The sequence below is a fragment of the Mya arenaria genome, chromosome 13 (assembly GCF_026914265.1).
Source record: "Mya arenaria isolate MELC-2E11 chromosome 13, ASM2691426v1".
NCBI lineage: Eukaryota > Metazoa > Mollusca > Bivalvia > Myida > Myidae > Mya > Mya arenaria.
In genome coordinates, this window is record NC_069134.1 from 62,313,652 (window position 1) to 62,339,531 (window position 25,880).

A 25,880-nucleotide genomic window follows, 5' to 3' on the forward strand; every position below is an offset into this window, starting at 1 on the left:
TACACTAGACAATGCATGGTAAGAGTGTAATCCGACAAGTGTGTTTGGGTGTCAAACCGGTATACACTAGGCCATGCATGGTAAGAGTGTAATCCGACAAGTGTGTTTGGGTGTCAAACCGGTATACACTAGGCCATGCATGGTAAGAGTGTAATCCGACAAGTGTGTTTGGGTGTCAAACCGGTATACACTAGGCCATGCATGGTAAGAGTGTAATCCGACAAGTGTGTTTGGGTGTCAAACCGGTATACACTAGGCCATGCATGGTAAGAGTGTAATCCGACAAGTATGTTTGGGTGTCAAACCGGTATACACTAGACAATGCGTGGTAAGAGTGTAATCCGACAAGTGTGATTAGGTGTAAAACCGGTATACACTAGGGCATGGTTATAAGTAATCCGACAAGTGTGTTTGGGTGTCAAACCGGTATACACTAGGCCATGGCAAGAGTGTAATCCGACAAGTGTGTTTGGGTGTCAAACCGGTATACACTAGGCCATGGCAAGAGTGTTACCCGACAAGTGTGTTTGGGTGTAAAACCGGTATACACTAGGCCATGGCAAGAGTGTTACCCGACAAGTGTGTTCGGGTGTAAAACCGGTTTTACTACGCCGTTGTCAGAAGTGTGGTAGACAATGGTCAGAATTTAACCCAACATAAATTTGCGCCACCTTCCATGTTCGTATTTTTTTTTCGTAAGATGAATTATCTACTAGGGCGAAACACAAAACGAAACGTAACCGTTGTAAAACTGTTTTTTCTCTAGCTCGTCTTCTCTTTCTTGGTAATACGCATACAAGGTTGTTCCGTTCGGCGCCAAACATTTTAAATAGTCCCAGTGCATCAGATAATGATTGAAACATTTCCAAGGAACCCAGTCTAGAAGTCATCTGATACGGCCTAAATAATAAACTTCCTATTAAACACTCGATAAAAGAAAAATATTGGCAAAAGATCCAGAGTATCTGAGATATGGTATGCCATTTTATCTCCCTAATGGTCCAAAAAACAAAAACGTTAAAGATAGAAACCAATTACTTTCTAGGAAATCCCGAAATGAGATGAATAAGTATATTGTTCCACACACTGGGCTATTCAATCTATTTTCCTAGAATATTGCAATTTTATTTTAAAGCATGGAAATAAGAATAAAGTATGTCAAACATCTGCTCTTTAATTAAACAGGATGAAAACATATAAACAGCAGCAACAACAACAACAACAAAAACAACAAACAAAAACAACGAAACCAGACAAAAAAAACAACAACAACAAAATAAAAAACAACAACAAACAGCAACATGGACAAAACAACCATTAAAACAACAACATAAAAAAACACCAGACGATACCAACAACAAAAATATCAACAACAGCAACAACAGCAGCAACTTACAAAAACAACAACACCTAAAACAAAACTTGTAATGAATGATTTTGGAAACGAGATTTTAAAGATAACAACACACACTGTGCTTACTTGAATATGATATCTCTAACATTATGATTTCACAAGTGATTGAGAATTTTATTTGTTTTCTCGTTATAACCACTTATGATTTAAGATTCTAGTGGTAGTTAAATGCGATTTCTTTGAGTACTTAATTAAGTTGGAAGTCATTGTGACATAATCATATGACAGTAATTATTATGATTAAATAGCTTAAACAGTTTTATATCCTCAACTTATATATTGACAGAATACATATCTCTTATGATGTCGATTGGTATGCATTGTCTATTAAGTTATCCGTTAATTTGGATCCCGTGGCTGGTATTCAATATTAGTCTTCATTGGATCTTAGAACATGTAGCTAATCGGATTTCTTGTTATAACTGCACAATAGAGTGAATGACGTTGACAGAATACATATATCTTACGAGTTTATTTATTATATTTTATTGTCTATAAAGGTCTCCTATGCCCAATAATGTTAATTGTGGAGGCATGGTGACCCTTTATTATTGTGTAAATTTTGTAACTTGCGGGTAGTTGCATCTGAATATCATTTTACGTTAATGTATTATAAGTTACGGGGTTAGTAGGTGACCCGATTTAGGATATACGGGGCAAAGGAAACCATATCAGGTAAGAACATATATATCACGTCGATTACCTGTAAACATGTTTAGATGTTTCATTTATTCATCAGAATCGGAAAATAGACGTCATTTTGGTACAATATAAAATTGGTGATCCAATATGGAAAAAGATGGGGTCACCACATGTTTTTTAATATAAAGTACATACGTATTTCAAGAAAACGATATATCAACACTAAATGTTATCAAATGGCATTGTTTCAGGTTTCAAATGTTATAAGAGATCAGTACCAAACCAATTCCGTTCAAGCGTAACGGACTCCTAAACATGATAGGGGTCAAAAGCAGGCGTATATCAGGTTGTTAACAAATTGTGAAATTCAACAGAATATCTTTGAACTTTTCTTAAACCAATGTTAGTAGCGTGTGTGATGTCCACGAGTGTCAATAACAGCTTGACATCGCCTCCGCATGTTGCTGATAAGCCTCCGGAGCTGTTGCTGAGGGAGTCTGGCCCATTTCTCCTGGAGCGGTGTTCTGAACTGATGAACCGTTGTTGGCTGGACCGGACGAGCAGAAACAGCTTTCTGAAGCATGTTCCAGGCATGCTCGATCGGGTTCATGTCGGGGGAACGAGCTGGCCAGTCCTTTCTCTCGATGGTAGCATTTTTCAGAAATTGGTTTGTGATGTTTGCTCTGTGTGGGCGCGCATTATCATCCATGAGAATGAAATCAGGACCGATTGCACCTGCATACGGTCGAACATAAACGTCCAGGATCTCGTTACAATAACGAACAGCCGTCAACGTACCGTTTTCAATTAAGGTGTAAGACTGTTTTCCCGTGCATGCTGATACCGGCCCATACCATGACTGAGCCCTTGCCATAACGGTCATGTTCGGCAAAACAAACAGGAGCAAAACATTCATCACGTCCCCTCCACACTCTGGAACGTCGATCTGTAAAGTCAATACTAAACTTTGATTCGTCTGTAAAAAACACTGTGGTCCATTCGTTTAACGTCCATCCAACGTGTTGACGTGCCCAGTCCAAACGCTCCTGGATGTGGTATCGGGTCAATGGGATGCGAATTGCCGGTCGTCGTGCCATCAAGCCAGCACTATGCAAACGATTCCTGATGGTTTGCGTTGAAACTCTTACGTTTGTGGCGTTCTGGAAGTCATTACGTAACGAAGTGGCGTTACGAAAGCGGTTACGTCTGGCTAAAACTGTAATGTAACGATCCTGAACGTCAGATGTAGCCTTTGCACGACCACCACCATGTCGATGTTGAGCATTTCCATTCGTTTGATAACGATTCCACATCATGCAAACTTCACTTTGTGACACATTCAGGTGTTCTGCCACAGTCCTCTGAGACAACCCTGCCTCCAGCATTCCAATGCCAACATGCATTTCATCAGGAGTTAAACGTCTTCTGTTTGGCATTTTGAACACAATGTGGTAGATGATCCGAGCAAAAACGAATACACGAAGCGAAAAACAAGAAATGACCACATGTTTAAGTTGTTACATGTATGCCCAAAAGCCTTATTTCGTGGGTATGCAGTTTTCCGTGCCGCCCGTGCACGCGCTGGTAGCAATACAATCAAAATCATCGAACATTCTAGAGGCCTACGAAGGAATAAAACTAATGCTTTGAAATTAAATAAGCATGCTTATTTTATTAAGTTTTTACAAATAACTAATCAAGTGATCCTTATCAAATTTTGAGTAGTATAACTAGAATTCTAAGAATGATGAAAAACATGTATGTATGCCATGTTAATTAGGCAACACACTGTACCTGCTAGTCCCCTCGTTATACTAAATGTAGTTTTCATTACATACCAAGTATTACTACTAATATATGTGTTGTTATAAGCTGATGTCTAGCCAACTGTGGTGTGTTAATGTTAATAAGTTATGTGGTCAATGTTTTTTTGTTATTATGACAATTTGCCAATAAATGTTCGGTATAGAGATATCAGTAGATTAATGTGTTAAGTGTTACCATACATACATATGTCTTGACCAGGTGGTGTTCGAACAAATATCCACCCTGTATGAACGGAGGCTGAACCAAGATCGGAAACATAGTTTATAATTATTAATGATTAACATATATTAATTATAAACCAAGAACGTGTATATGGGAGATTTCTCTTGAGATAATAACGCTGGTTTCCAGAACGCACAGGTATTTAGGTTGGGTACAGACAACATACTTGTAAGCCATGGCCACAATGATTCGGTCATGGATAAGATAGACATTTATAGTCCAAGGTCATGCTCAGGAATACTAGAACATTGTGGCCAATTCCACAGCACTGTTAAAGGCCTAGTTTAAGCCTTCTATAAGTGACCCCCCCCCCCCCCAAAAAAAAAAAAAAAAAAAAAAAAAAAAAAAAACGTGTATTTGTATATAACCTCTGTTAATTGATCTTAATCTTATTGCCTAATTGTCTTATCAGATCTCCAATCTGAGTATCCTGCTGTGCAGTCTGGGGTGTTTTATTATAAAAATGGACCCTAAATGGCCCTGTGAGCCAATAAACGAAAACACCGGAAATTGACCCCTACTGCGACACCAGTGCAATTAGCAGGAGATGCACAGCAGGGGATTATCATGCCAAATATTCCTTAAACTAAGCCTTTAAGCTGAATCGAAAATGCATATATAATTAGATATAACGTCTGTGCAAATCGGTATTTGACGAGACATCGTATGATTATGCAAACATTATCAGAACAAAAAGCGGATTAACTCGGTTCAGTCCGGCTAGACACTATATAAAATTCTGACTTTTGATTTAGTCGGAATATGTTGTGAAATAAACCATGTCCGGTGCGGTGCCATAATTCATTGTGTACGTGTGTGAAATAAAAGACAGGAAAACAAATACTGCCCTGGGAGAACTTCTGCGAATGTTAATCGATATATTCAGAAATCTCAAAGGCTGCCTCTGGCTCAGAAAGAAGGAATTTTCGAATGTCTCAAAATATCTTCAACACCATTACTTTTGACAAAATATGTGTACATACACATACATCATGCCATCTGTTACATGTATAGCAACTATTCCCATTACAGTTCTCCAAATAGCAAATTCAGTAAAATAAAATTCAGATTTGCTGTCTTGCGTCCTCTGTCTTTATTTATATCTTTATAAATTTTAAATCTAGTGAGTATTGATAAATGATGGGACAATTGTGAGGTTATGGCCATGTTAACTACTTTAAGCCCTCAGAAGACTCGGTTTCCAGTGAACTCTTGTTTCATTGACCGTTCAAAGGTGGTTATCCCATTATTTAACGGTAAAGTATTTTTTTATATATTTGTGGTGTTTGTGTATGTGGTTCGAGTTTGTTTTGGTGTTTGTATTTGTGTATGTGGTTTAAGTGTTGTTGTTTTTGTGTTTGTATTTGTGTATGTGGTTTAAGTTTGTTTTGGTGTTTGTGTATGTGGTTTAAGTGTTGTTTTTTGGTGTTTGTATTTGTGTATGTGGTTTAAGTGTTGTTTTTTGGTGTTTGTATTTGTGTATGTGGTCTAAGTTTGTTTTGGTGTTTGTATTTGTGTATGTGGTCTAAGTTTGTTTTGGTGTTTGTATTTGTGTATGTGGTTTAAGTGGGGGTTTTTGGTCGTTGTATTTGTGTATGTGGTCTAAGTTTGTTTTGGTGTTTGTATTGTGTTTGTGATTTAAGTTTGTTTTGGTGTTTGTATTTGTGTATGTGGTTTAAGTTTGTTTTGGTGTTTGAATTTGTGTTTGTGGTTTACGTTTGTTTTGGTGTTTGTGTTTGTGTTTGTGGTATAAGTTTGTTTCAGGTATCTGAATATGTGTATGTGGTGTTAAAATGTTCGTTTTACATAGCTCTTTTACATTGTCTTTTGGAACTTGCCCGGTTGTGCGCCTCAACAGGGTTTATATTTAAATATTCGACTTCTGGGCTTGTCCCTTTTTACATTGTATTATTACACTTAGATTTAAAACGTTTGTAAATATGGACCCAGTGACCTTGATTCAAATTCTGCTCAAATCCATGCCCCTTACAGATTCTACCTTCATTCATTCATTAAATGTTTCCGTGTAACAACGAGTTACATCTTTTACTGCAGGTCTAATTGGAAATTAAATTGTAAAGAAAACCCTACACAATGCTTCCAGTTCCAGTACACATTGTAGTATTGAGTATTCGAGGCATTGTCTGAAACCTTTTACCATCTCCTTTCCAAATATCATTTTGGACAGCTTCTAGAAGTCCTTAAACGTATGGAATAAAAAAGTGTTTTATTGTCTTGAAGCAATGCTAACAGTTTCATAAATAACCCACCCTCAGGAAATGTGTATTGTTAATGATTATAAAGGCTTTCTTTTCCTTTGCTTTTGTTGTATAAATTAAAGGCCCCAGATTCTGGAAATTGAATGGTTTTCAAGATTATCTAGGCTGGTTTCTCTAACACGTTGGCTTAAATCATGTAAGATGGTTCCCAATCAGCCCTGCGATCAGTAAAGGTGTTTGTGGCTAACGTTAGGAATTTGGTTTCCCGTTTGTAGTGAATACAAGAGAACAAAACAAAACAAATTATGTTTTGAGAGGATGGAGGAATCATTACTCACTATCACTGCATAATTTTACGTTTATTTATATATTGTGGCCATGTACAGGGGCTGCATGCAACAACCACCTTTTACTTAACTTAATTTTCAGATAAGAGTCCGAGTGTTTCGATTGTAATGTAAGAATAACTGGCCCATGGAGTATACGGATTCAGTGAGGCACGTCGGAGGATAAGGAATAAAATTATATTAAATACGTCCCAAGAGGTCTAAATCTAAGGGGGTAACCCAAATGTGTATTAATAACCAATATACACGTGGATATGTAGTCTATTTTTGTGTTTTTGTGACGTTTTATGTCTCTCTTTTAATGCTGGACTCTCACAGATTGAACGTTTTGACATTTTTTTTGTCTTGGAAGTGCCAATTTTTGCATTATAATACCTGAAAACCTGGGAGATAAGACTACTGACAAAGCAATTAGATTGCAGGTTGTCGAATTGTCAAAACGGTAAATCTGTGAGAGTGAAGATTTGATGGCTTATTAGCCTTAAACATTGTGCCTCTAACCAGGATGTGGTTTAAAAAATTGACTTCTGGGCATGTCCCTGTAGTTTCCGTGGAATTACATGGAATTATCACCACGATCGTATAGCAAAGAACTTAAAAATGTATGCAATCTTTTGTCCATTACATGCAAAAAGGTTATTGCCCTCTTGTAAACATGCCAAACATTTCTACAGCAGTAATAGAACCAATCAGGGGGACTTGCAACATTACTCCAGACCTTCTGTCACAAATGGTTACAGAATTTGAAGAATAATAAATTGGGGGTGCATCTTGGTACCCCTTGACAGTGAACATTAAAAACATGAAGAAATTTCTGTCCAATTTGCGCCTAAAGATTCCAAAATCAATTGATTCATGCCACATGCAATTCGTCCAACAATAGTTCACCGTTGCAAACGTGCAAGATAAAATTCCAGATGGTTCAAGAAAATCAATTAAAACCGGGGACACTGCACTGTGTCTGAGAAATTTCCCAGTGTATTCCTTGCGGACTCATTCCAAATGTTAAACACTGAATAAACAATCGACATCTGTCGATGCTAATTACATCAGAACAGGTACACGTAAAGCAGAAAATACTCATTCAATAATGTTTAGTTCCTGGAAACCAAGGTAATACTTTTAGAACAAAATATGTCCAGTTTATCACAGTCTTAAGATGAATACATAATATTGAACATGTTCTCACACCTTTAACCTAATTGTTATATTTGAAATCGTTGTAGTTGTTTTCATTTGAAAAGTTTAGGTCTGACATTTTATGTAATTGCACTGGTCCCGATTCTCAAAACATCTTAAGTCCCTTATAACTGGCTCAAGCAAAGCTCACTATTATTGCTTTGATATAATTTGTGTTATGTCCACATGTATTAGAGTTTTCGGACTTTAAAAGAACATAATCTTAATGATAATTACGAAAAACTCAGTTAAATTTAGTAAGAATAAGAAAAGAATTTAGTTTAATGATATAAGCTACTTAAGCTTGATAAGTTTAAGAATTTTCGAGAAATTGAGACCAGCTGGGGTGGTATTCAATACTGATCTTAATTGAATCTAAGAACGATGTAGCTAATCGGATTGCTTGATATAAAAAGCGGACTTATACAGTGAATGGAGTCAATGATGCATGACCATAAAATTTACTGATTTTGCATATTGAAAACCATCTCTGTTGGATTTTTCTGCCCAATACTTAAAGAGAAGCTACTGGAACACGACGACCTTGCGTTTGTTTTCATTGCACAATGATTGAAAGCTAAAAAACAACAAGGAGCCATTTCACAATTCACCTAAGAGCGATTTAGTATTTCAGCCATACCATTGCACTGTTGAAAATATATCCGAGGTATTAAACCGCTTAGAACTACGATTCTTGATGAAAGATACGTTATATTTAAATACCAGGTACCAGGATATGGCCCAGCACTCTCTTTATTTAAGATTGTGGATGCTGCTTTATGTAAATATTTTGATTAAGGCTGTGTAATGCAAATAATAGTTGTTATAATATGACTTAAGTCAGCTACTTGCAATCAGACAGAAATAAATACATGAATTTCTCAGAGAGTAATCTATTTTAATGCTGAATGAATATTTAACCAACTTCCGGTTCTTAACTTCAAAGCCTCAGTTAATTTTCTTAGGAGAAACATTAAATACCATTTTAATGTTTAAATAAATTGGATTTGAAATGAAATCTGAGGAAATAATTGGTTAACATATCTTTGCAAGGCTAAAAAATGGCATTTTCCAATCTGAAAGATGCCTCATATGGAAACTAAGTATAGTGTTACCTAAAACATCTCCAGGGCATTTGTGAAGACGAAAACACAAGATGGAAAACACAATTTAGATACATTTAAGTATCGTTTACCAAGGACTGCTAAAATGGGGAATTGAAATTTGATGCGTATTTCATTTATTTTAAGTATACTTCTTTTTTCTCCTCTTGTTATCAGACACACGGCATAACTTCCAGTAAACCAATGTATATCAATATAAGCATGATATGTGGTGAAAATTGCTCATTTTGGTTCTAAATAGACAACTAAAGTTCGCACATATATAATTTCAGTCAATTTCCATTTCATCGTTAAAACAAAATTTACTATTATGTGACACAGAAGAGGCAACTGCAATGTTCGATATAAGATATAAATAACCTTAAAGCTGCACTCTCACAGATTGAACGTTTTTGACAACTTTTTTATTTGTTTGTATTGGAACGAGCCGATTTGTGCGTAAATGCATGGAAACCAGTTATATAATACTGCTGACAAAAAATTAGGTCACAGATTTTTATATTTATGTTCAAAAATTGATGTTTTATGCATTTTTCTTAAACCTTTAGTAACTGTTTTAGTCATAAAACATTAATTTTCAAACGGAAATATGAAAATTTGCGATCTGATATTTTGTCAGCAATCTTTTATCATTGGTTGGCAGATATTTACGCAAATATTTGCTCTTTCCAAGACAAAAAATAAAAAAGTTGTAAAAATGGTATATCTGTTAGAGTGCAGCTTTAAGAAGATAACATGAATACGTTTCCATTAAAGTGACACTCTTTTTCAGAATCCATACAAACACATGTGTAACAAATATACATTTTGAGTGATTAACCTTTAACTACTTACTAAATAATGCATTTATGGAAAATATTAATTACTGATAACAAGATTGTAACCGTGTATTTAATAGATGAAAACGCAAAAATATTAAATGATTGGTGAGTGCTAAAATATTTACTGCGGTCTACCATCGTTTCATAAGGTAGAATTACCGTGTTTTCTGCAACTTTCCTTCAAATTAAACTCGGTATCCTTCATAAGAACCATTGTTTTTTATATTTATTCATCTTTTAGATGTACTAAAACAATTGTATTAATTGTGACAAATCTTATTTGGGAGTAAGAGTGCATCTTTAAGTTTCACCTACATCTGAAACTATACACATAGTGCATGTTTCGGGAAAAAACTGGGACGGACAAATTCCCCGCCACTGGTAGTTTTGTATTACCATTTATTTTCCATTTCGAGATAACTTCATCAATGTCATAGACAATATATTTTAAGATATATCGATGTTTATTTACCAGTAATTCGAATGCGCTAAATGTACTTTCGTGTTCAGTTAGTTTCAAATACGGATTTTAACCAAAATATCATTGGGAGGACAAACTATATCCTTAGCATGACAACATCAGTCTGGAGGTTGGATTGAGGGTGTTCATGAACAGCAATATTACCTGCAACACTGTCAACGCCCACTAGCTCCGGCTTCAGCCAATAACTTTAATGGCGCCACTCAACAGATCCTTGACCTTACTAGCCTGTAAACATTTTGTTTTCAGTACAGGAATTTAACTTTGAAGTAATATTTCTTGGTAACGTTTCTTGATTACCTCATTTGCATGATAAGATTGATTTCTGCATTTACTTTTGCATTTTCAAATCTGAAAAATGTAAAAAAAATTCTTGACTGGCAATATAACCCTTAAAGCTGCACTCTCACAGATATACCATTTTTACATGTTTTTGTATTTTGTCTTGTAAAGAGCAAATGTTTGCATAAATATCTGCAAACCAATGATATAAGATTGCTGACAAAAATCAGATCGTAGATTATTATGTTTCCGTTCGTAACTTAATGGTTTTACGGCTTAAGAAAAATGCATAAAACATCATTTTTTTAACTTAATTATTTAAATCTACGATCTGATTTTTTTATCAGCAGTCTTATATAACTGATTCCCATGGATTTTCGCAAAAATTGGTTCGTTCCAAGACAAAAAATAAAACAGTTGTAAAAACGTTCAATCTGTGAGAGTGCAACTTTAAAATAGATAGCGGCATTCGATCACTGTTGATAGTAAAAAAAATACATGTTTAGTACATTGTAGACCAGCGCTACACATAAAGGTCGCAATTGTTGTGTTTAATAATGCATAGGGAAGTTAGTGTTGTCCAGTGTTTTTTATCGACTAAGTTCTGCGATTAGGATCACGCCTATCGTGTACGTAAAATACATGTATGTTTGCACTTAAATGTGCCAGCAGACTTTAACAACCGTCATTACACTTCTTTGAATGATACCAAGTTGTATAACATACTTTACATAAGGGCGTACAATATGCTTTAAGTAAAAAATGATTTCTCTAGGTAGCTATTACACTAAAACACAATGATACTTGGAGTGGAAATTCATTTAACAGTTTTAGCAAGTACTTACATGTTTCTGTTCCTAGAACAGTCTGATAGTTTTATCTGACTGGACCAGAGTTTACGTGTCTATCAAATTTGGTCGGTTTTTGGATATTAAATTGGTAATTACATGGAAAATTCCAGTAACCTAAGCCCAACCAATATATTGTGTGAATGCATAGAGATCAAGGCCACACACACACCAAACAAGAGACACCGCGCTACAAGATAACACGCATTACACAACTATCAGAAAATCGACATTGCTGAATGTTTGGGTAACCGCCATTGCATCGTCGGTGAAAAGAACTTATTATAAGAACTAACAGTTAGAGTCACTTACACTAGAAAATACCTAAGATCCAAAAAGGGTTACATTAAGTCTTGCAATAAATGGAGACTTATTAGGGGCCATATCAAACGACAAAACAGGAAATGACAAAACGTATATATAACTTTTTTTCCAGCAAAGTAACATGTTTTACTTATGTTGGTTATAACTGCCATACGTTCACTCATTTTTGGATTTAAATACAGTAGATACTCTTTGGCTCGATATCCCAGGGGCTGGCCAAATACTTCGAGCCTCGCGAATATCGAGCCATCCGTGAATGCTTACACGGAGTAAACCAAAATCGGTCCTTTACATCCTGTTTGAGCCAACGAGGAAATCGAACCAAGCGATATCAAGCAAGCGGGTTTAAACTGTACTTAATCTAAGAAAAATAAAACCACATGCTATATTTTCTTCTTCAAGTTTACAATACCAAACAAAGATTATATAGCTTACAAGTCAAATACCAACATTTCAATTGGGCGCTCATATTTCTGTACATACCCGTATTTGTGTTCCAACACCTTATTTTCATTCATCTCGTCCAAAGCTCTTGGGATATCAATTCCAACATCATTTTCTTCTTCCTCCTCTTCCATAGACAATGCTTGAAGTTTCTGAAGAAGTTTTTCCTTTGCATGTTCGTCTTCTGGCCAAATGTCAATGTTACCATACATTTCTCTTCCATAGGTCTTCGAATAAATCACACAAGCATGCTTGTGATTTTGTTTGGGTTTTGTCTTCGAGCCCTGGTAATGTTTAGCCAAGGGATAATATATCCCTCGGTGTTTCCGGAACCTCGTGTATAATATCGGCGACCCTGTCGAAGTTTTAAACTTCTTCAGATCCGGGTTGGAAGGCTTCTGTTTACTATCCTGCATGATTTCTCTAAAGAACATCTTTGCCATTTAAACACAGAACTTGTATTATATCCCCACTGGCAACTCACTTTGCAATTTTAATCCACTTTTACATTTCCTTGTATAAATTCAATATAATTTCCCTTTGAATGACTTTTGCTTGCCAAACTTCAAAATAACAACATTAGCGTATTGTAATCCTGGTATCAGCTTCCTCTAATGGATCAATCCCGGCCAATTTAAAAACAAAGTCTGCATCAGTTGCATTAAACCTTGAACTTAATCACCAACAAGGTCAAGTTCTTCTTATACGCCTTTATTCCGAACATGTAATGAAGTTTGCTTTACTCTTTATCCATCCTTTACGTCACATTGTTTAATCGCTTTGAACATCTACTTTTGCAAAAGTCATTCCAACATAGTTATACATATGGTAGTTCGATACTGGCGAGAATTCCAATGTCAGACACCTCAACTTGTTGAGATTTTTTGTTTATCTGGTGTTTATTTTTCAGCAGTGTTATTCAAGGCTAAGGAGAGAACGAAAAACAATATATTTAGAAGATCAGCTAAAACACCAATACGGATATATGTGACGTGACACAATTCATATAGGCATCAACTGATCTCCGAATATATTATTTCTATATCTAATCGATACATCAGTCTACTTACGGCGTCTGTTTATCAATGTTTTTTTGCTACAGTATACAAAGTTATTTTTTTCATTATCACATGTATTAGTGGCTTGCTTTAACATTATTTAATGGTAAGTTTAGTCGTTAAATGTCCGCAGGATATTATTTTGCATATTTTAATAGTGTAAATACTTTGTGCAAGTTCGTTGATGTTTGAATCACCTATTTAGTGATAATGGTATTTTGCAAACATGAATAATTGTATTACCTAGTGAAAAGATTAAAATGACATAGTCATTAGGTATCATTGCAATGTTTGTAGTTTGTATCTTTTAAATATTAATTATGTTAAGTTAATAACTCTCATTGCTGTAGTTTACGCATATTCTTCTTAATATAAATTATGTATATAATTATACTTTAAACGCGCTAATTTAGATTATTAAAATTTTGAATGTTTAATTTCTTTTTCTATATACGGTAATATTTGCATTTATCGATATATTTTCTACTTGCATTACCGATTTAGATTAAAAAAAATCTTGAAATACTTATTTGATGTTTTTTATACTTGTTGAGTCAGTAATACATCCCATATTGCAAAGACACACTCATGGCTTAGCTAAACGCTTAAATCAAATAACTCCTATTATCACAACAATAGAAAATTCCAGTGTTATCTAGAATATGTTCAGAGAATGTGTCAGAAGTTTTTCTTTGGTATTCAACTAACTGTGTACGTTGGGTTTCACTGTTTCGGAATTAGGAAGAGGCCAATTGTTTATAGCTTTGGTGCTTTTCTTGAAGGCACAAAAAGTCCTCGTTTATATACGAAATTCCTTCGTTTACCCTCTTTCAAAACTATTTATCGCCGGTTTCGTGCTTTTTATCAATTTTGATCGACTTGGTAAAGTTGCTATGAAAAATTATATTAGCAGTATTCGTGTTTGAACTTATGCTTAGAATACAACCTATATCTTCAGCCAATGAAATTGCAGATCATTAAATACAAGCCCCAACGATTTAGAATTTCGGCAGATGTTGCGTTGACAATGTGTCAGCCAATGAGGTTGTATTCTAAGTCACTCAGATGACCCGAATTAAAATCTTAATGATTAAGAAGGACTCAAAACTACAATCACTCCGCCTATTCTTATAATCATTCTTAATCATTAACACTTTAATTCATGTCATCCAACTAGCTCATAAACAAGATGCGTGTAATATTAAGGAACACATTTTTTCATATTATACAAATAACATTAAACAAATATCTCATTAGTTCTGGCCTCAGTGTCAATTCACTCTCTAACCCTGAACTCATTAGATTCGTTAGAGCGGGTAATAATGATGTGTTTGACCAATGATTAGGTACCGGTGTTGCCAATTAGTATTTTCCCTGGCATCGTACCACAATCTAATGCAATGATTCGAGGCTGTAATACACGTAACAATGTCAGAGATTTGGGAACCGTTCAGGAACAAGCCAGAGGTGGTTAGAACTATGTATTTGTATAACTACTAAGAGATAGTGTTAATTATACGCCCACCTCTTCCGCTGATAACGTATGTTTGTATTGTTATTGCTATTACAGTCCAACTTCGTTGGCTCGAACTCCCAGGGACCGGCGAAAATACCTCGAGACTTGAAAAAAAATCGAGCCAAGCGGGAATGCTTACATTCAGTATTAAAAAATCGGTCATTTACATCCAGATTTAGCCAACGAGGAATTCGAGCCAAGCGAGTTCGAGCCAACGAGGTTCGACTGTACTTTGTTTTTGTTACACACTTTTTTTAAAGGCTATTGTATCACTTATTGTCTATACTTTTTTATCTTTAAATATATGTGTCTAAATCATATTTTTCATATTTTTCTCGACATTCATTTTGTCGCTAAGTGACGTGCCATCATTAATCAGTGTATAACGTTGTCGACAACTCCATACTATTATTTCTTTAATCGGCCCCAATTTCCCGAAACTTCTTTAGCTTAACAAGCTTAAGTAGCTTATTTCAATAAGCCCAAATACATACTTTAATTGAATTTTTGTTAAATGAAAAATGGTTTTATGTAATGATCATTAAGATAGTTCCTATCTAAATTATAAAAAAACTCTTCAAGCAGTGAATATTACCCAAATGATTGAAACACAAAAATAGTGAGGTTAGCTTAATCCTGTAAGAATGAGAAATTTGGGGTGCTGATGAAGGCGCCGATAGTTTTATATATTTAGGGTAAAAAACAAACAATATAAATTGTTTGTTTGTTGAAATATAACTTACACTGTATTGTAGCATAGGTATGTTTTTTGGCTTAAGGATTGTTCTAGCTTGCATCAATAATTCAATTGATATATTTACATTTTAGTCCTTTGGCAATGGTATTAGATTGTAATTTTATGCTTTAATTTTCAAAATTGATATGGAAATGTTTCATCTGCATGTATACAGTGTATTACCATAGCAGATCTCTAATCATTATCCGGAAGCACGATATATTCGTGCTGACATTTTAATGGTAAGCCAGGAAAATGTCTGGTGGATGATTATGGAGGGCACCCACGCGATCGAAAGCTTTGTACTCGTGTCTCTAGGTACAATTATTCCGTGAGTAAAAACATGACCAGACAATGCGCTAATAATGTATGATATTGTATGCAAATTAGTAATCGCTGATTGCATGTGTTAAATTATGATATGGCATTAAATTAATTTGATGGTGTTATTTTTCCTTATTATCCAACAGTTGTTCCGACATACCATTAAGCTCGCCCTAATTGAACTCTATGAGATTAGATACCATTTAAATTCGTAAAATCTATACAATAATTACACAATAATTCTAGTCATTTGAATTTCAAAATATGTTGTGTTTTTACCGAAATATCGATGCATTTTCCAACTGCGCATTTATCACTTGAAGGCAATCCAAGTGCTTTCTGCTAAATTACGAAAGCAAAACATTATTCACTTAATTAAACAGTTATTTCTCCCGCTCACTATTCCAATATCTAATTTCGAAATTCAAATTCACCAAGGCGGTTAATATCCCTTGAACAGCTGATGTGCACGAGAGAAACGTGCTGTTTGTTCTACCGAATCTTTGACATTGCACAAATACTTTATGATTTATTTTCTGGCAACATTGCCGAATGATTATCCGCATTTGTGTGTATGGCCTTCATGACTAATGTAATACGTTTGTGTTTTCGTGGGACACTCGGAGCAGTTGAAGCAATACTAATTTGTACTTTTAGAGTTTTCGGACACTAAGACGCCGTTTAGGATCATATTATATTACCATAACATTATACGTCATAAAAATAATATTAATTTTATGTTTAATTAAGCTACTTAATGGTATTTAGACAAACTACTGTTAGCGCCCCCTTTTTCACACCTTCAAGTCATGTGACCTCTAATGGGTTTTTTCTGGGGGCCAATTCCTCGCTCCATGCTAGTTATTACATATAGTGATAATGTATTAAAAAATCTCCGTTGATATTCTGAGTTAATGATTTACATTACAATTGCAAAATTATACTTGTCGATATTATAACGTTTACCTTATAAATAGTATTTTTATATTATATTATCTTAGTATTAATGTAAAGTCTTCGTCACTATCGTATTCTGCCTAAGTTCGTAGCATTTGCAAAATTTTACTTGTCGATATAACAACATTTTACGTCATTGATAATATTATTTGCTATGATATAGTATAAGTGTTAATGTAAACTCTTCGTCAAAATCGTATTCTTCCTAGTATGCTCATCGAAGTTTTTGATTTACATTGCAATTGCAAGATTTTACTTGTCGAGATAAATAACATTTTACGTTATAAAAAGTATTATTTTATATTATAGTATAAGAGTTAATGTAAAATCTTCGTTAATATCGTATTCTGCCAAGGCTATTCAAAGTTAATAATTTACATTGCAATTTCTTCCCCATATCTTATAAGTAATGCTTCTATTCTAGTCAAAAATAAATGAAAACATGTCTTAACACATACACAAACCAAACAGATAGTTGTATCAAAACAAACTTGAAATATGAATGAACGAACTATTCCATCGTTATGAATATATCCACATTTGAAAAAAAAAAACAACACTGTATGAATAACACAGACAATGATAGTATCACAACAAAAACCAAGCTGTAACTGAAAAGTTTTTAAGACAAGCTGAATATAAGTGGATTTTTCTCTGACTTTCAAGTTCCCTATGTGTCTTTGATGCTTTCTTGATGGTAATTTAACGACCGCGTTCCCCATTATAGCACTATTAATTGGGATAATTAACTTTTGTGATCTTGTTCGTCTTCATTGTGTTTTCCAAATTTTAAGACAAATTGGATTTTGTTTGATCATCTCATTGTTATTCTTTTGATACGCTTCCGTGCACTTTAAGGTTTAACATACAGTCGAAACTCGCTACGTCGAACTCTGTTATCTCGATGTTCCGGTTAGGTCGATTTTTTTCGAATATTTTGGGATTAGTAAGACATGTTTTTTTCCGGTTAAATCGAATGATCGTTATCTCGAAGTATTTCCCGAGGTCCAAAATACTTGGACATAGCGAGTGTTTACTGTATTTATGTTCAGTGTTGTTTTCGTCTTATTTTTCTTTCTTGTTTTTTGGCTTGAATAGTTCAAAACTTCCAAATAGGACCTAATCAAAGCATTTATGCCCATGGACAAATGATATATCATTATGAATGTTTAACCCCGATTTTAGATAGTAGAGAAGTTATCATATCGAACAGTGAGGCATTTAACTTAGGAAAATGAACGTTAGGAGATGACCTAAGATGTTTTAAGAATAAGAATGCCCAGGGATTCCCTTTTGCTTGATAATGACACAATCGGAAAACGGATGCATGCCTTTGCCCTAGTGATATAATTTATATAACTATGTAAAAATCGATTCTCAGTAACGTTTTTTATTGCATAAATGATTAATATTTCTAATAAAAAAGTCCTTAGGCTTAACTGTTTAATTGAAATCACTACGCCATCTCTTGTAGCGTAGTTAAATGTAAATAATTTAGACATTATAAACCGTCCATATACATCTGAGGATGTTTTCGATGGAAAATGGCCGAGGTGTTCCGATTGGATATGACACTGCTGTGAAGTTTCATTGATTGGAACTCTATATGATTATACATATATACCATTTAGTTCTGCAAAGTGCACTGAAAATATTACTTTTAATTAAAGTATTACAATAAATCTTCTCATTTGGCCCAGCCAATACTATTTTCCTAAACCACCATGAACTAAATCAGGTAATGGTCTCAGAATTAAAAGGAATCTAATCCCAAATTAATCAGAATTAGTGGACGTCAGAAAAGCGCCCTGGTCGTAACAAGAAAAGTTATGGCGAAATAGTGATCAGACTCATTTGATTCGGATATAAAAAATCCCCGGATCGATGGATCGCCTCATAAAAACGACCTTGTTTCTCGAATAAAAAATGGTTTCTATTATGTGATTTTAGACGAAGATGGTACTAAAACATTTTCGATAAATGCCACCGAGACGACAAGTTTATATCAGAAATATAAAAGCCCGTGATATTTACATCAAACACTGACACTGACTTTAGATCAAGTAGAATGTTGTTTCGACTGATATCTATTTAAGAAAACGCAATATTAGGCGGATAGTTTAAAACTTTGTTAAGTTAACAACGTTGCTAAAATTAATGAATCGTTGTTAACTTTCATATCTTTGATACTTCGAATATGTCATACAAACACGTGTGATTTGCAGCTTGTAGCTTTAAACTGGGTCTTTATTACAGTTTTACGTTGCACGGTGTGTCTCTCGTTCAGTGTCTGTTAGCCTTGTGGCTTTGAATTGGGTCTTTGTTACAGTTTTACGTTACACGATGTGTCTCTCGTTCAGTGTCTGTTAGCCTTGTGGCTTTGAACTGGGTCTTTGTTACAGTTTTACGTTACACGGTGTGTCTCTCGTTCAGTGTCTGTTAGCCTTGTGGCTTTGAACTGGGCCTTTGTTACAGTTTTACGTTACACGATGTGTCTCTCGTTCAGTGTCTGTTAGCCTTGTGGCTTTGAACTGGGTCTTTGTTACAGTTTTACGTTACACGGTGTGTCTCTCGTTCAGTGTCTGTTAGCCTTGTGGCTTTGAACTGGGTCTTTGTTACAGTTTTACGTTACACAGTGTGAGTCGCTCGTTCAGTGTCTGTTAGCTTTGTGGCTTTGAACTGGGTCTTTGTTACAGTTTTACGTTGCACGGTGTGAGTCGCTCGTTCAGTGTCTGTTAGCTTTGTGGCTTTGAACTGGGTCTTTGTTACAGTTTTACGTTGCACGGTGTGAGTCGCTCGTTCAGTGTCTGTTAGCTTTGTGGCTTTGAACTGGGTCTTTGTTACAGTTTTACGTTGCACGGTGTGAGTCGCTCGTTCAGTGTCTGTTAGCCTTGTGTCTTTGAACTGAGTCTTTGTTACAGTTTTACGTTGCACGGTGTGAGTCACTCGTTCAGTGTCTGTTAGCCTTGTGGCTTTAAACTGGGTCTTTATTACAGTTTTACGTTGCACGGTGTGAGTCACTCGTTCAGTGTCTGTTAGCCTTGTGGCTTTGAACTGGGTCTTTGTTACAGTTTTACGTTGCACGGTGTGAGTCACTCGTTCAGTGTCTGTTAGCCTTGTGGCTTTGAACTGGGTCTTTGTTACAGTTTTACGTTGCACGGTGTGAGTCACTCGTTCAGTGTTTGTTAGCCTTGTGGCTTTGAACTGGGTCTTTATTACAGTTTTACGTTACACGGTGTGTCTCTCGTTCGGTGTATGTTAGCCTAGTGGCTTTGAAATGGGTCTTTATTACAATTTTACGATGCACGGTGTGTCTCTCGTTCAGTGTCTGTTAGCCTTGTGGTTTTGAACCGGATCTTTATTACAGTTGTACGTTGCACGGTGTGAGTCACTCGTTCAGTGTTTATTAGCCTTGTGGCTTTGAACTGGGTCTTTGTTACAGTTTTACGTTGCACAGTGTGAGTCTCTCGTTCAGTGTCTGTTAGCTTTGTGGCTTTGAACTGGGTCTTTGTTACTGTTTTACATTGCACGGTGAGTCTCTCTTTCAGTGTCTGTTATAGCCTTGAAGCTTTAAACTGGGTCTTTATTACAGTTTTACGTTGCACAGTGTGAGTCACTCGTTCAGTGTATGTTAGCCTAGTGGCTTTGAGCTGGGTCTTTATTACAGTAATACGTTGCATGGTGTGTCACTCGTTCAGTGTCTGTTAGCCTTGTGGCTTGGAACTGGGTCTTTGTTACAGTTTTACGTTACACGGTGTGAGTCACTCGTTCAGTGTCTGTTAGCTTTGTGGCTTTGAACTGGGTCTTTGTTACAGTTTTACGTTGCACGGTGTGAGTTACTCGTTCAGTGTCTGTTAGCCTTGTGGCTTTGAACTGGGTTTTTGTTACAGTTTTACGTTGCACGGTGTGTCTCTCGTTCAGTGTCTGTTAACCTTGTGGCTTTGAACTGGGTCTTTGTTACTGTTTTACATTGCACGGTGTGAGTCACTCGTTCAGTGTCTGTTAGCCTTGTGGCTTTGAACTGGGTCTTTGTTACAGTTTTACGCTGCACGGTGTGTCTCTCGTTCAGTGTCTGTTAGCCTTGTGGCTTTGAACTGGGTCTTTGTTACAGTTTTACGTTACACGGTGTGTCTCTCGTTCAGTGTATGTTAGCCTTGTGGCTTTGAACTGGGTCTTTATTACAGTTTTACGTTGCACGGTGTGAGTCACTCGTTCAGTGTCTGTTAGCCTTGTGGCTTTGAACTGGGTCTTTGTTACAGTTTTACGTTGCACGGTGTGAGTCACTCGTTCAGTTTCTGTTAGCCTTGTGTCTTTGAACTGGGTCTTTGTTACAGTTTTACGCTGCACGGTGTGTCTATCGTTCAGTGTCTGTTAGCCTTGTGGCTTTGAACTGGGTCTTTGTTACAGTTTTACGTTACACGATGTGTCTCTCGTTCAGTGTCTGTTAGCTTTGTGGCTTTGAACTGGGTCTTTGTTACAGTTTTACGTTGCACGGTGTGTCTCTCGTTCAGTGTCTGTTAGCTTTGTGGCTTTGAACTGGGTCTTTGTTACAGTTTTACGTTACACAGTGTGTCCTCGTTCAGTGTCTGTTAGCCTTGTGTCTTTGAACTGGGTCTTTGTTACTGTTTTACGTTGCACGGTGCGAGTCTATCGTTCAGTGTCTGTTAGCTTTGTGGCTTTGAACTGGGTCTTTGTTACAGTTTTACGTTACACAGTGTGAGTCTATCGTTCAGTGTCTGTTAGCCTTGTGTCTTTGAACTGGGTCTTTGTTACAGTTTTACGTTGCACGGTGTGTCTTTGTTGCTTGGCCATAAGTTCAATTGTTTTATATAACGCATTAGGTATTGGGGCATAATTCTTGTATTTCCTGATACTGATGTGAATTGACATTGTTTCACAGCAATGTCTATTTTATGCTGATTTTTCAATTCCATATCCTAAAATGACAAAAAAAATCACTTCCGATTTAATTATGTTCCCTACTAATGGCATATAACGGACGATGAGATTTCTTAGAGACTTTTCTATTACTCGTAATTTCAGATCACAGCTAAATTTGGTCCCAAATCAATAATGCTTGTATTTTTGAAAGAAACGTTATTTCATTAGAAGCACTCTCATACTGCTATGCAAATGTTTGAAATAAATATACGAACTATTCCTTACTTTGCAACAAACGATTCTTACAAATTGAGATCAACAAACCATTAGTAATTTACCACGGGAAGACGAACACTCATCGTGGTAGCCATTAATAAGCTTTCTCATAATGTTGCAATTTAAATATAATCGAACCCCGTTGGCTCGAGCTCCCAGGGAATTCGAGCCAAGCGGATATTTTTAGTTTAAAGAAATCGCTCATTTACATCCACTTCGAGCCAACGAGGAATTCGAGCCAAACGAGTTCGAGTTAACAGGGTTCGATTGTATGAAATAATATCCCTCTTTATGTCAGACATATCACTTCATTGGCAAGAAACATATCTCATGCTCACTCGGTGATTAGTTATTCCGTAACATTTACATCAATGTTTTAGTATAATGTTAGACATTACTAATTCATATGTCTGAAGGGTGTGTCTGTCGAATGGGTTTTTAATGGTTATTATTATACCAATAGTTATATCCGATTGCGTGTTATATTGGGCACGTTTGGTTTAGTGAAGTGTTTGCTAAGCCGACCGACCTCACATAGGGCCGATTGTTCAGAACCTCGTTGAAGTTAACAACGTTGTTAACGAAATCGTTGTTAACTTTCAAAGTGTTACTGCTCTGGAAGTTTAATGAATACACGTGTGATTTGTTGTGTTTCTAAAAATGTTTAAGGGAATGGTTTTAGCTGTACTTATTTATTTTCAAATATGCAAGCACATCCTGATTCACGTTTAAAAGTTAATAACAATGCAATGAATCAAGTTGTTAACATTAACAAATTTCTGAACAATCATATATTTGTTATTTTTCGTTTTATATAGCGCACTCAAAACACCCATATTCAATAAAATTGTCTTGGTCATGGTCTTGTTTTGAAATGCGGTTATTTTCATTTTGCATAACTCGGCTACAATCTGAATTTTCTAAATTCTCGATCTTCTTATAAAAGATTTATAGAAAGAGTTTGCATCAGACAGAATTTGATATTTATCTGATACAAGATTCCCTGGATATTAAATTGATTTATTGTGCCCAGTTTTGCTCTGTTCAGCTTTTTTCCTCAAATTCGCCAAATATATTTTAATCCATTCAGATTTAGATCAAATCAATATTCCTTTTATTTTTTCTTTCGTTTAATTTATTTCTCTTTTTTTTAATTATTTTATTGATCATAATGCTTAAACTATAGTTTTGAGAAAGAAAAACACACAAACAAACGGTTTTCTTATTTAAAAGTTTGATATGTAGATCAAATTCAGATGAAACATTTTTTTAAAAATATTAAGGGAGGGAACTCTTTCTCATTGTCGTAGGTTCAAGTTGTCCGCCCTTTTTCATTTGGGACGCCTTTCTCATTTGTTCTTTAGTTTTAATCCTTTTGGTTTTCCTGGGCGCAATACAGTCGAACCCCGTTGGCTCGAAAGCGTTTGGCTCGAACTCCTCGTTGGCTCGAACTAGATATAAATTACCAATTTCTTTATTCTGACGGTTAACACTCCCGCCTGGCTCAGATTGCCGAGGCTCGAGGTTCATGGGAGTTCGAGCCAACCGTGTTCGACTGTACAGCTATTAGAGAGAAAGAGACCAGATTGTACACAAATAAATTAGATACTGTATTGTCAGTTTCTTCACATTTCAAAAAAACTGTTCTTAACTGTATTCGTTTACTAATTATTTATCATTTTATATATTGCCATGTTATGATTCGTTTTGTTTGGATATATTATTTATGCAATGATGATGATCCTAAAATTAAGTGCGTTGTTTTTACTTGTAGTTTGAATGCGTTTCGTAAGTGAAATGAGTTATGTGATAAATAAGGTGACATTTTCTTTCTTGCCGGAGTTTTCGTACCTCATAAACAGGCAGTCAAAGTGACTTTAAAACATTTTAGAATAGGTTCTTTAATGAATGTAACATATTGTTATAAACTTGATATGTAAGTCTATCTCTTGGTTAAAACTTGATTTTGTTGTTAAAGCTACACTCTCACAATATGACCGTTTTGCTATTTTTAAAAAAGAAAAGAATTTTGTCTTAGAATGAGCCTGTTTTTGCGTAAATGTTTGAGAACCAGTGGTATAATACTGCTTACAACTGATCAGATAGCATTTTCTCATGTTTACGTTCGAAAACTGCTGTTTTATGCCATAAAACTATTTTTCTCAAAGCGTTAGTAACGTCTTTAGCCACAAAACTTTAATTTTCGAATTTAATTATTGAAAACTTCGATCTGATATTTTGTCACCAGTCTGATATCACTTGTTTCCATATACATGTATTTGCGCAAGGCTGATTCATTACAAGACAATTTTTTTTAAAAAGGTTGTCAAAATGGTCAATTGAATTATCACCAGTCTTATCTCACTTATTTTCTCAAGACTGGTTCATTCCAAGACAAAACGTAAAAAAAGTTGTCAAAATGGTCAATCTGTGAGAATGCGGCTTTAACGTGATAACCTCAACAGGTTTCAATTTCTTGTTTGTTTGTGGTTAAGGTAATGTGACTCTTAGTTTTTGTATATTTTATCTTTCCATTGTGTGCATTAAAATTGCTTGTGATATAAAACTCTTAACGGTTGAAGATAACAACTTTTAGCTTATTTTTTCTAGCAGAATCAAGAAACTGTGTGTGCAAAATAATATTATTGTTTTTTTCAAGTAAAGAAATAAACCATAAATTATATTTAAATAAAGAAAGATCATGAAATTTAAAACTGCCATGCAACCTTCTGTGTACTGAATAACATTGATATATTTACTGGCTAAGTGAAACTACATTACTTCACCATCATTTTAAATCAGTTCTTTCTAAGTGTTTTTTCCGTTGTTATGTATTCTAGAATTCGTTTTATAAAATAGTCGTACGACTATCATTCTTTAAATCATTCTCACCGATATACCTGTATAGCAAATCAACTTTTGCAGTAATCCGAAATTATCACTTTTCCCTGCTTCACTTCATCGAAACTTCCTCGTTACAACTTAGACACAGCTTTTCGAATCCAATTTTTAAGCTTAACTAAGATCCATCTTAAGGACCTTCAGATTTCGAAAATTGTTCCAGATAGCCAGTCCCGGGAGTCGAAAAGTCACCGGAGTGCTATGAAGTGAAGATATCTCTTTTACAAGAAAATGTTTGGATTGTTTATCTACCATGCCCCGTCGGATTCCATCAATCAGTTACTGATCTGCGTATGAATCCACAAATTAGCTCAAAACCTTCGGGAATCCTGTAGATATAATGGCACACTCATAATACATGATTGAGCCGGGTATTACGCATATCCTGTAACCCTGAAATGTCTGAATTCTGGAGAACAGTCTAATTTCAGCAATTTCTTTCTCGCGTTTTAATCATAATCTCAGGTGAAACTTGGACAGGTGTTTGATTTGTCTCTCATTTGCTCAAAACACCTTTCTCTTTCCTTTCTCATTACGCGAATTGAAATATCAAAATGATGTCAGTGCCATCCTTGTAACTAAAATAACAAGCATTCCACCGCAGCAATTAAAACTCCCCAGTGATTTTCTCCAATGATCTAACCGCTGTTGGTAATGTGTCTAAACCAATGTTTGCGAAACCGAAATCAAGACCAACAGCACAGTTAATACCATATACTTTTACATTTCAGTCAATTTCAACTCCCCACTTTCCAGTCCTCTGATTTCCATTACGTCTCTCACATGTTTAAGTATCTGATTTATGTATCTGAATTGTATACATAAAACCAGTAAGCCTTTTCTCAGAAAATGACTTAAATGGTGGTGGCGTTTTTTGCTAAAAGCGGCATTGAGCAGATCAATATTGGTGATACAGTCTGTCATATACCTTTTACGCCTGCTGGCGTGATTGGTTGCTCCTGGAGTTGTGTGCCATGCGGGATTCCTTCCCATAACAACAGTTCACCCTGTGACATCTCATCAATCCTGTCTACTTCATGTGCACGAGCGGGAAAGG

At 35.5% G+C, this 25,880-nt stretch overlaps 1 protein-coding gene across 4 annotated transcripts in view; it reads right to left on the bottom strand.

Annotated features, from left to right (window-relative positions):
• LOC128213446 (uncharacterized) overlaps positions 1-25,589 on the bottom strand; it is a 57,386-nt gene extending 31,797 nt beyond the window's left edge. Inside the window, exons 1-2 of one of the 4 annotated variants that reach the window (XM_052919143.1) lie at positions 24,823-25,589; positions 12,214-13,099 (exon numbers count right to left, since the gene is read on the bottom strand). In XM_052919143.1, coding sequence (XP_052775103.1) covers positions 12,214-12,617 — 404 coding nt within the window. In that variant the 5' untranslated portion in view covers positions 12,618-13,099; positions 24,823-25,589. Of the gene's footprint in view, positions 1-12,213; positions 13,100-16,087; positions 16,315-24,814 lie in introns of those variants that run through there. The other 3 variants (XM_052919144.1, XM_052919145.1, XM_052919142.1) reach the window with 3 other exon arrangements.
• Positions 25,590-25,880: the final 291 nt, after the last annotated feature.